The sequence below is a fragment of the Rhinolophus sinicus genome, linkage group LG15 (genome assembly GCF_036562045.2).
Source record: "Rhinolophus sinicus isolate RSC01 linkage group LG15, ASM3656204v1, whole genome shotgun sequence".
NCBI lineage: Eukaryota > Metazoa > Chordata > Mammalia > Chiroptera > Rhinolophidae > Rhinolophus > Rhinolophus sinicus.
Genome location: NC_133764.1, coordinates 50,513,532 through 50,524,039, shown reverse-complemented (window position 1 = coordinate 50,524,039; position 10,508 = coordinate 50,513,532). Strand labels below are relative to the sequence as shown.

General features: G+C 57.1%; 1 protein-coding gene across 2 annotated transcripts in view; it reads left to right on the top strand.

The window, feature by feature from the left end:
• The first annotated feature begins 63 nt into the window (after nucleotides 1-63).
• ARHGAP27 (Rho GTPase activating protein 27) overlaps nucleotides 64-10,508 on the top strand; it is a 30,778-nt gene continuing 20,333 nt past the window's right edge. The window contains exons 1-3 of one of the 2 annotated variants that reach the window (XM_074320252.1): nucleotides 64-445; nucleotides 1,384-1,507; nucleotides 2,817-3,494. In XM_074320252.1, coding sequence (XP_074176353.1) covers nucleotides 2,835-3,494 — 660 coding nt within the window. In that variant the 5' untranslated portion in view covers nucleotides 64-445; nucleotides 1,384-1,507; nucleotides 2,817-2,834. Of the gene's footprint in view, nucleotides 761-1,383; nucleotides 1,508-2,816; nucleotides 3,495-10,508 lie in introns of both variants that reach the window. The other variant, XM_074320253.1, reaches the window with a different exon arrangement.

The following is a 10,508-nucleotide window of genomic DNA, read 5'->3' as shown; positions in this document are numbered from 1 at the left end:
GCAGATCCCCCGCTAGGATCACGGAGGGGGTGGGGATCAAGCAGTGGGAAGGAAATCTGGCCAGAAGTTGGTGAGAAGGCTCCCTCCTCCCTTGATCCCACCATCCTGGTCCTGCGGCCTCTACCTCCCGGGAGATAGCCAGGTGTGGCCCTGGATCCCGGGAGGTGCGGGGGGAGGGGTGGCGTCTCTGTTCCTGGGGCGCTGGCCCGGCCCAGAGGGGACAGGAAGCCAGGACACCGGGGATTGTCTCTCGCAGCCGCAGCCCAGCCCCTGCCCGGGAGGAAGTTCTGCCGGGTGCTCTCCGCTGGTGCCTCCCTCGCTATATTGTTGAACAGGAAACCCGGCAGCTCCGGAGCTGGGCGGTGGAGGAGGGAGAGCCGGACGCCGAGCCTACGCGCGTCTGCCGGGACAAGTGGAAGCGAGGCTAGCGAGTGGACACCCCGAGGTGCCAAAGCCAGGCCGGACCGGGAAAGGGGGTGCTGAGCCGGGGGTGGGGTTGTGGTACCGCAGGTGGCGGGTGCTCACCCGGGAGCACCGCACGCCTGCTCCCGTTCGCACCGCGTTGGGATGGAAGCTGCGTGGTCCCGGGAGGAGGCCGCTCGGGACGGATTCCCCACTACCACCACCACCAGGAGGGCGGGGAAGATTAAGGGCGGCTCCCCATCCGAACGGAGGAAGGGCCCCAGCGCCGATCCAGGCGTTGGCGCCACTGTGACTCGCGTCGCTGGGGCAATGGACGCAGGGCACCTCCTGGCGACAGGTCCGTCCTTGCGCTCCAGGGATCCTTCCTGCATTCCTCCCTTTCTCTTCGCTCCTCCAGGGTCGGGGAAGGAGCCGGGGCCTGAGTCTCCTCCCCACCCAGGCCAAGACCCTGCGCTCCGGTCGGTGTCCTGCCTTGGGAACCCCTCAATGAGTTTTTCCAAGGCCGGCTGAGCTGCGCCGCGAAAGGGCCAGGGGAGGGCGGAGGTGGGCTCGGAGCGAGTAGTGCCTGCAATCCGGCTGCAAAGGGCTAGTAGTTGGTGATTCAGAGTGCAAGTGGCCTCGCTCAGATTGGAAACGCCCGGGCGAGACGAGCCCGGGTCGAGCAGTCCCGGAGACAGAGGCTGGCGGACTACAGATCCCGCGTGGGGGGAGGGGAGGAGCAGGGGCGGGACTCTACCTTCCCTCGGCTCTGCTTATGACCCGTTAGCGCCCCTTGAGTCGCAGCCCTCCCTACCCCTGTCACTCTCTCATGCCTTCTCTGGCGCCGGGCCTCGCTTCCAATGTCCCCACCGGACCAGACAGACCCATTCAGGCTCTCTTCCGCCCTCCCAGACACAGCTGCTTTGGGGATTGGGGACAACCCTCCTGAGCGTTCCTCTCCCCCTTTGCTCTCCTTGCCAGCTCGAGGTCTCTTCAGCCTAACTCTTGGAAGCCCCGCCCAACGGGATGGCAGGGGCCTAACCTGCGTGCATCCACCGGCTCCGCCCATCCAGCCCATGGGCTCCCTGAGGCCCGCCCTGCCAACGTGAGTGAGTCGCGTAGTGGGGCGGGGGCAGGGGAAGGTAGCAAGAAGTACTCCACTGGGTTTGTTGGCCTAACTTACCGCAGCTCACTAACACCTCCTCCAGGGCCCAGTGTGCTTAGTGACTCAGTTTACACTTCTCTCATCGAGGAAAGCTTGAGGAAAATAGAGAAGGAGAGCTACACACCCCACGGCGGGACCCTGTTCCTTGGGTCCCTCAGCCTCAGTAAGCAGTCGAGCTCCCAGCTGCTGGTCCCGGGCCACCTTTGAGGGGCAGGTGTGGTCAGTGTGAAGGATTAGAGGGACCAGTCACTTCCGGAGGAGGCCAGCAACTCCTCGCTTTGATGAAGGGACACAGGCAGATTGACATTTAGGCTCTGACCCCCTCCCCCGACACGCCTGGAGCCAGGCTGCGCCGGCCTGGAGTGGGTGGGGGTTGTGGTGAACGCTCCAGGAGAGTTTTGGGGACCCCTGGAAAAACCACACAGGTAGTCACTGACACAAAGTGCATCGTTTAAGGGCCACTCTCATGGGGCAATGTAGAGATCACACGGCAGCTAGGCAGGCCGAGGAGGCCGAGCCTTTTTCCAGAGATGGAGGTGAGAGCTGGAGAGCAGGGGCGGTGTAGGCCAGTTTGGGCGGGCCGAGCTCCAGATTCACGTCTGTGGCGAAGCCGCTGGGGAAGGAAACAAAAACAGACAGAACCGGTTCCCCGGCCTTGGCAGTCGCGGCCCTTTATGCCAAGGCTCTTGGACTAAGCGGAGAAGAGACACTCCCAAAGCCCGCGCCCCAACCCTGACCCCGCGGGCCCGGGGCACAGATGCCTGGAGAGAAGAGGCACTGTGGACGCAAATTCCCTGAGGGCTGGAGGTGTCAGGACGGGATGAGGTGGGGGTGGGGAATGGGCTGTTCTTCCCATTTCACAGACGGGAAACTGAAGCCCAATCAACTTTTGGGCAAATTGTGGCGTCCAATTTATCGCGAGCAACCACCCCCATCTCTGAGCCAAGGCTTCCCTGGCTGTAAAGCTGGACCAGTGTTACCCACAATCTCCCCACCAAGGGATTGAGCGAGGCTCAAATCTTATAATCAACGCCACAGAATAAAAGGGTTGTCAGAATTCCATCATTGGGTGTAAGAATGCGCACCTAAGAGATTATTTTATCTAAATCTCCCGTTTTAGACCGAGGACCGACCGCACACGACGAATGCAACCTTGGGACTCGAACCCAGGTCTTCCGTCTCCTTAAAGTGGTGCGCTTCCGGGCTCTGTGACACTGACTTCTGTGCCCCTCCTCCTTGCTGTCCACAGGGAGAGGCCGTGGCCGCGATGGCGGCGGACGTCGAGGGGGACGTGTACGTACTGGTGGAGCACCCCTTCGAGTACACCAGCAAGGATGGGCGCCGAGTCGCCATCCAGCCCAATGAGCGCTACAGGCTGCTGAGCCGAAGTACCGAGCACTGGTGGCATGTGCGGCGCGAGCCCGGCGGACGACCCTTCTACCTGCCTGCGCAGTACGTGCGCGAGCTGCCTGCGATCGGTGACCCTGCCACCGCCCCGTCGCCGCCCGCACCCCACCCGCGCCCTGCAGCCCCGGAACCGCTTGCCTACGACTACCGCTTCGTGAGCACGCCGGTGCCCAAGGGCCCCGACGGCGCGCCTGCCGAGCCCCGGGGCCGTGCGGGCTCCCTGTGCAGCCCTGCGCGGCGCGGCACCGCGACCCAGCGCAGCAGCCTGACGCGGGGCCAGCCTGCCTGCCTGTACACGCGGCCAGCGCCGAAGGTGAGGCCCGCGCAGTCCCTGGACGACCTGGCGCGAGCTGCCGCCGCACCCGCTGCCGGCCTCCAGGGGAGCGCCGACCGCTTCAAGGCCTGTAGCGTGGCGGGCTCCTGGGTATGCCCGCGGCCCCTGACACGCAGCGACTCTGAGAACGTGTACGAGGCCATCGAGGACTTGCGCGGCCCGCCGCCGGAGGAGCTCCCAGAGCAGGTAAGCTGCGCGGAGCCGGGAGGCGGGCGGGGGCTGCGGCCGCTCTGAGCCCGCGCGTGAGAAGACCCACTTGGTTCAGCGTTCGGTTTGACGCGGAGCAACAGTGTCTACTGGCTTTGGACGAGCTCCCTCACACCGAGCCTCATTTTCCTCAACCACGAAACGAGGGGTACAGGCTCACAATCTCTTATCTGCAATTTCGAAATGCCAAAACTCCCTGGAACCCAAAGGATTTTCGTTGATTTGAACTGTTGCGAAGCCGTTGATGGTATTTTTTTAAAATCCTATTTAGTGTGAATATTCAGGTTTTGCTGCAGAAATGCAAATGAACTTGATTATAGAATGCTGCCCAAGCCTTGCTGGGAGGTTATAGCACCCAGGGCAGGTGTTTTCGCCGTATTACCTTTCTAAAATCCGAACCATTCCTAAATGCTTCTGGCATGAAATAGGGGATTGTGGACAGGCAGCCTTCTCCACCTGCCTCGCCTTTCTGGCAGGAGCTTGGCGAGTCAGAGATAATGGATATGAAAGTCAGAGGTCTGCTTCCCGTTTTGTCTGCTTCCAACGTTTCAGTTCCCTCTTTGGAAAAAGAAACAAAAGAAAGAAACTGGATGGGTTTGTTTCAGAAAGAAGTCCAGTTATAGTGAGTGTGGGTTCTCCTCCCCCCCTTCAGAATCCAGTCATATTAATTTGGGAAATCGAAAATAGAGCACGTTTTAAAAACACTCTTGCATCCTCAGAATTGTGCCGGTGGCCCTGACATCTTGTACTTTAGGAACTTTTCGGGGGCGGGGAGGGAGAGGGGAGGAATGCACAGATCCCCGCTGACATCTGCCACCAGCTGTGTAGTGATGAGCAATTCGCTTCTTCTCTCAGGGTTTCAGTATGTGTTTTAGCCCACAGGGGACGGGGAGAGGGGCTGGATGGCCCCTGAAGCTTATGAGGCTCTCATTTCTTTCTTTGTATTTATTATAATTACCATAAACATTGATCCCTGCCACGTGCCAGGACTGAGTCTAGGATGCCCAGAGAAGGAGGCCCGTTCCCATCAGCGAGTTCCTGGGTCTTCTGCCACGTCTGGTTTATAGTGCAAAGAGCTCAGAATTTGAATCTACATAGACTCGAATTTGACCCTGCTGGGTCACTGGCTGGCTGCTGAGGAGACACTTAATCCCCCAGCCCCAGTGTCCTCGTGTGTAAACGCAGGACAATACCTAAGGATTAAAGTTGTTGACAGCCTTCAACGAGATGAGGCGTGAACGCGTATGGCACGTAGTAGGCGGCCTACCAAGACTGGCTGGAGTCCCACTTAATAACCTTTCCTCCGGGTCTGCGCGGCCTTCGCTCGGGTTTCTGCAGGTGGCAGCTCGCCTCCTTGTGGTCAGCGCTGAGAATAGCAACCGGCGGGTGGGGACGCGGACCTGGACCCGGCCTGGGGAGGGGAGTGGGGACAATGGGATCCTGGTGCCCGGCGCCTCTGCCGGCCAGGGGGAGAGCTTTACTGGGATAGATGACTGGGTGCCAGCCCTCCTTCTCCTGGCTCCCCTCGGCTTCCTGGGCAGATTCGTGGCGGCGCACTCCTGGGCCTCTTCACATTCTCTGTTCTGGTGTTGGTGGGAATGTCTATCTGTCCTTCTGAGGTGTGCTCCCTGAGGTGGAGGACTGGCCTTGCCCTCTGAACCCCCGTGTCCCGCATAGGACCTGGCCCAGAGCTTGTGCAACAGCGTATTGAGGAGGAAGGAGGAGCCCTGGCTCCCTTTCCCAAGAGCTGGGGCCCTGCAGGCCTGCCCAAAAACACCACCCCAGAGCCCAGGATCAGGGTGGAAGCAGGGGGAGAAGACCCCAAATCTCTTGAGAAGAGAAATCACCCCAGCAGCTATGGTCAGTCACGTTCCTTCCTCCAGCTCCCAGCAGCGATGTGTTGAGAGAGGGGGACACAGGTAATAGTGGGGGTGGAGCTTCCTCACAGAAAAAAGCACCTGCCAGAGACCTGGGTACTGGCAGAGAGGGTCTGCCCGATCCCAATTCTGTCCCTAATTCACTGTGTGACCTCAACAAGTCGCTTAACGTCTCAGGTCCTGTTTCCTCCCTGTGTGTGGGTATAACACCACACTCCCTGTGACCGCCAGCTTTATTCTGGTGTCAGCTATGGGTCTCCTGATACCCCATCCCCAACAAACTCCAGGGGTGGGGAGTTAGTTCTCCCCTGGGAAGGAAACCCCACTCTGCTCTTAGTTATTCACAGTAGCGTTTAGAGAAGGAATTTCCTGAAAGAGGCAGGAGAAGCAGGTCCTACCTTCCCCTCAATTCACTCGGTCACTAAGCATGAATTGACTGAACACCTGCCAAGCACCAGGGGAGCCTTTTGATCTAAAGGTGATTGAGGCACAGCCCCAGTCACCATCTGGGGGGAGGCTGGCAGGAGGAGACAGATGCCCCAGTCCAGCATGGCACAGGCCATCTGTGATCAAACTACACTCAGGTGCATGCGCAGAGGTGGAGGTGTGAGAAAATATGGCATCTTTGGGGCCTTACAGTCCCACCCCCACCCTGTACAGCTGAGCTCAGGGATGGGGTTTGGGCTGGGGAGTGGGTGGTGCCTGGCTGGGCAGAGCCTCATGGGCTCTCACCAGGAATTTGAGCTTTATCCTGCAGATGTTGGAAGGCTCTCAGCAGAGAAGGAAGTGGGGTTGAGGAAAGACCCCTGTGATGGGGGCTTCAAGATGGCAGAGGACCTTCGTGGTCTCCCGGACACATGGTGATGATGGGAGATTTGGGAGGTAGATTTGGTGGGACCTGGTGGCTGATGGCTGATGGGGGTGGGAAATCAAGATGAGCTCCAGCCTCGCAGTTGGCACTCTGCAGGGGGACTGATGGGGACAGAGGGATGAAGGAATGAGGCTAAACCTTTCTGGCCCTGCTGGGTCCAGGAGGCAGTTGGATAGCTGGGTCTGCCACCCAGGAAAAGGCCTTCAGCATGTGATTTGGAGGTGTGGGTGGGAGAGAATGTGAACATGGGGACAGAAGCACCTGACACAGTCCTGGGGCCACCACATTTGGGTGACAGACAAAGGGAGGAGAGAGGAGCCTGAGAGGAAGGAACAGTCAGGAACAAGGAGGAGAACCAGGAGAGGGCTGGCCCAGAAGCTGAGGAGAAGTGTCCAGAAGAGAGGGAAAGTTAGATAAAGACCGTCAAACATTATCGGAAGTGGCCACCGGAAGTCAGTGGCCACCTTATCAGGAGCTGGTCACGGGGGTTGCTGAAGGCAGAGAGTTAGAGGAATGGAGATGAGGACATGGACCCGGAGTGTGGACAACTCTCAGAAGCTTCACAGGGAAGGGAGAGACACTGTGTGGCCAGAGGCAGGTATAGGTCAAGGGTGGAGACGCCCCCGAACCTAAGTGACTGGGCAGGAGCCAGGAGAGGGGTTGACTAAGGATGGTGAGGAGGGGATTGATGAGATGGGGTCCCCAGGAAAAAAGAGTGAGGGAGGTGTCCAGAGAAGAGGCTGATGGGGGTGGGTGGGCAAAGATGTGAGGATGTAGGTAACATGGGGTCGCTGGGGAGGGTAGGAAACAGCATCCAGGTTATGGACCATTGGACAAGGGGAGAGGGTAGCGTGGAGGGCAGGACAGTTGGCAAAGGCAGGGACCGCCCCCAGAAAAGAGGAGCCTCTACACTGTACAGCATTTTACACGCTTGTTACTCATCACTCACTCAACCAGCCCGTAATGAGCATATACCAGCTGAGCTGGACACTTGGGACCCAAAATGTGGTAAGATACAGCATGGTTCCATGGGCTAGCCTTCAAAGGCTCATCCTCCCAGCAGCCCAGAAGGCAGGCATAGATTACCCCCATTTGCCCCAAGTACAAATAGAAGTTCAGAGAAGTTCAGTGACTGGCCAAAGATCACACAGCCAGGAGGTGGCAGCACTCATGTCAGTTTGAGGCCTCCTGACCCCAAACCCTACCCTGGGCACCAGACTCAGTCTCAGCCTGATGGCCTTCAGGCTTGGCCACTCTGTTCCCCTCAGCAAGGACAGTATAAACCAAAGGCAAGGAGGTGTTCTCATTTCTAAGTGCCTTCTATGTGCCCAGTCCTGTGGTGAGCATGGGTGGCAGGGAAGGAGGCATGAGTTCCAAACCCTCACCTTGCTAGCTGCAGCTGAGGGTGTAGTAGGAGAATGAGACGTCCCAGGAGAACGCTTAAGCACCTACTTCTGAGAAGGAAGAGATGGAGGGGAGGGGGCGGTGAAGAAGAGCACTCTACCCCCCATCCCCACCCCCACCCCTCCCACCCCCACCCCCACACACCCCGGTTCCCCTCCAAGGAGTGCTCCAGGATCCCAGGGAAGCCTGGTGAGGAAGGGGCCTGAGACTCCTCCCCTGTGGCTGCAGGGCCCACCCCTGGGCGAGGGGCCCTCCAGACTTGGGGATTTCAGGGTGTGTCACCATCCCCGCCCAGACTGCCATCTGGACTGTAGCCCGTCCCTGCCGCTGGGGCACTGGCCACTAGGAGGAAGGAGTTACAGCCTGGGCCTCTGCAGCTTCTTATGCAAACAGTGCAGGAGGCGCCTCACCTGAGTAGGCGGCCTGGACTGGAAGGAAGGAGCACGGGCCCTAGGCTCTCCCTCTGCCAGGAACTGTGAGTGACCCTTCAACTGGGAGTGGACTTGGGACCCTGGGGGAGAGGTGCCAGTGCAGTTTTCCCACTCTCTTCCCCTCCCCAGCTTCCCACCAGTCTTTCCCTGCACTCATGCTAAAGCCCACCTGGTGACTCACTCTGAGGTGCCCCCACCATCCTCTTTGGATCCCAGGCTTGGCACCCACTCCCTGGGACAAACTCCAAGAGCAGCCCCAGGCAGCTATGATTGAGACAAAAGAACTGGCCTCGGACAGACCCACCTGAATGTCTTTGGGGCCAGCCAGGCAGCCTTTAGGAAAGGAGGACTGGTAAAAGCAGGGAGCTGAGGCCAAGAGGAGGGTTTAGTGAGTCCCCTGTCTGGACTCCCTCCTTTCAACAGCTCTCTCCACCGTCCAGCGGAGGGCAGCCCGCCTGGGTGGCCCAACTGGTTTCTTCACACTTGGCCTGACCTTTCCCTCCCCATGACTTACCTGCAGCCTCAGTCTGTGACCCGTCTTGTGAATGAGCTGGTTCTTGGGTAGCCCCCTCCCATCCTCACCCCCCATTCCTGGCTACCAAGAACCCTCCCCACCCACTGCTCCCAAGCCAGAAAGGAGCAACCTCTTACCCTGAAGGCTGGTGGTGGCCCCTTCATCCCCTGGGTGATCTCCCCCAAGACTGGGCCTCATTTCACCTCTCAGTCTTGGTTCCCTTCAGCCTCTGGGATTCCTGAGATGGGCCCAGGCCAAGCCCACCTGCCTCCCACTTCCTTCCTGAGCCCCAGCAGCTGGCCTCACTCTAGATCTATTTTCTCTGCCTTTCCTGGAGCTGTGTGCCCTATAGTGGGTGGGGCCGGGCAGTGGGTACTGAATGTCAGACCTGATGGCTGGTCGGTGCCAGACCCTGGGCATGGAAAATTCCATCAATACGACCAGGGTAGCAGATGAGCAGAGTGTTGGGAAGCAAGGGGACCATTGATGTGAGCTGGTGTCGAGGGAAGTAGGGCTACCAGGGCTGGGTTCCAGGAGCACAGGTGTTGCTAAAATTAGGGAGACTTTGTTTCCAAATTGAGGAAGGACTGTGGTGTTGAGGGGATTTCCAGAGCTTCTGCCTAGTCAAGGTGACCCCTGCAGGACCCTTCTGCCCAGGCTCTGGGCTCTTGTGGGGCTGGTCCACTGAGGCATGCAGGTGAGTGGGGCAGGGGTCCCTGTCTAAGCCTCCAAGCCTGCCCTGGGGGCTGGCCTGACTTGGGCCCAAGAGAGGAAGTGAGGTGACAGAGGGGCCTGCTTTCAGATCCTCCCAGCCATCGTCTTTTCTCTTCCACATAGCCGGAGTACTCCTTGCCCTGTCTGAATTTGTAAATTGCTCTTCCTACAAAAATAGCTTAACTCCATTATAAATATCTGGCTAATGGGGGCAAGTTTCAGTTTAATGACTCTTAGCATTTTGGGTTCTTTCTTTCCATCCATTCTGCTTTCCTAGGCTTACGTATTGGGGTGTTTTATAGACAGAGGGACATCATGGCATGCTGGCAATTATACCATAATTTTTCACGTACTGTGTTCATTGATTCAGTAAATGACAGGTACTGTACTGGGTACTGGGAGGCAATGAAAAATAAAGCGTGGTCCCTACCTTCAGGTAGCTTACTGTCCAGGAGGAGAAATTGACAAGCAAACCCACAGTTAACGATCTGGTGTCGCAAGTACCTCTGCAGGTACTGTGGGGGGCACGTTGGAGGAGCACCCCCCTCCAGGATCTCACTAGTGAGAGGGAAATCTAGGACCACCTCCTGGCCAGGAAGGTGATGTCAGAGGTGAATACTGAAGGTTTCTACAATTCAGCCTCCTCCTTGAAACCCTCTGGACCCAGTGCTTTTTCAGTGGCAGACTTTTTTTCATCAGTGGTAATTGGTCTTTTCAAGTTTTCCGCTAGTTCTCCAGTTAATTTTGGCTATTTCATATCTTACTAGGAAAGCACTCTTTTTTTTTCTAGATTTATGAAATCTCCACTTTAAATTTATTTATGGATTTCTTCGTGAGCAAGTAAATGATTTTTCTGTTTTACATAGACTTAGAAAAGTATATATTTTAAGGTTCCATATGGATCAAATCAAGTTTATTGGTTATATTATTCAAACTTGCATTTCCTTTGTATACTTTTTTTTAATCTTTTACTCTGATTCTGATAGAAGTTTATTACATCTCTCACTCAAATTTTCCTTATGAAGTTCATCTTAAACTTTCAATAGTTTTGCTTTTTGTATTTAACTTACAATGCTGTTGGGAGTATACAGATTTTGACTGTTCTGTCGTCACAGATTGTGCCTCCGTGTCATTATGTGGTGTCCCTCTTTATCCTGTTTAGTGCTTTTAAACGGAAATTCC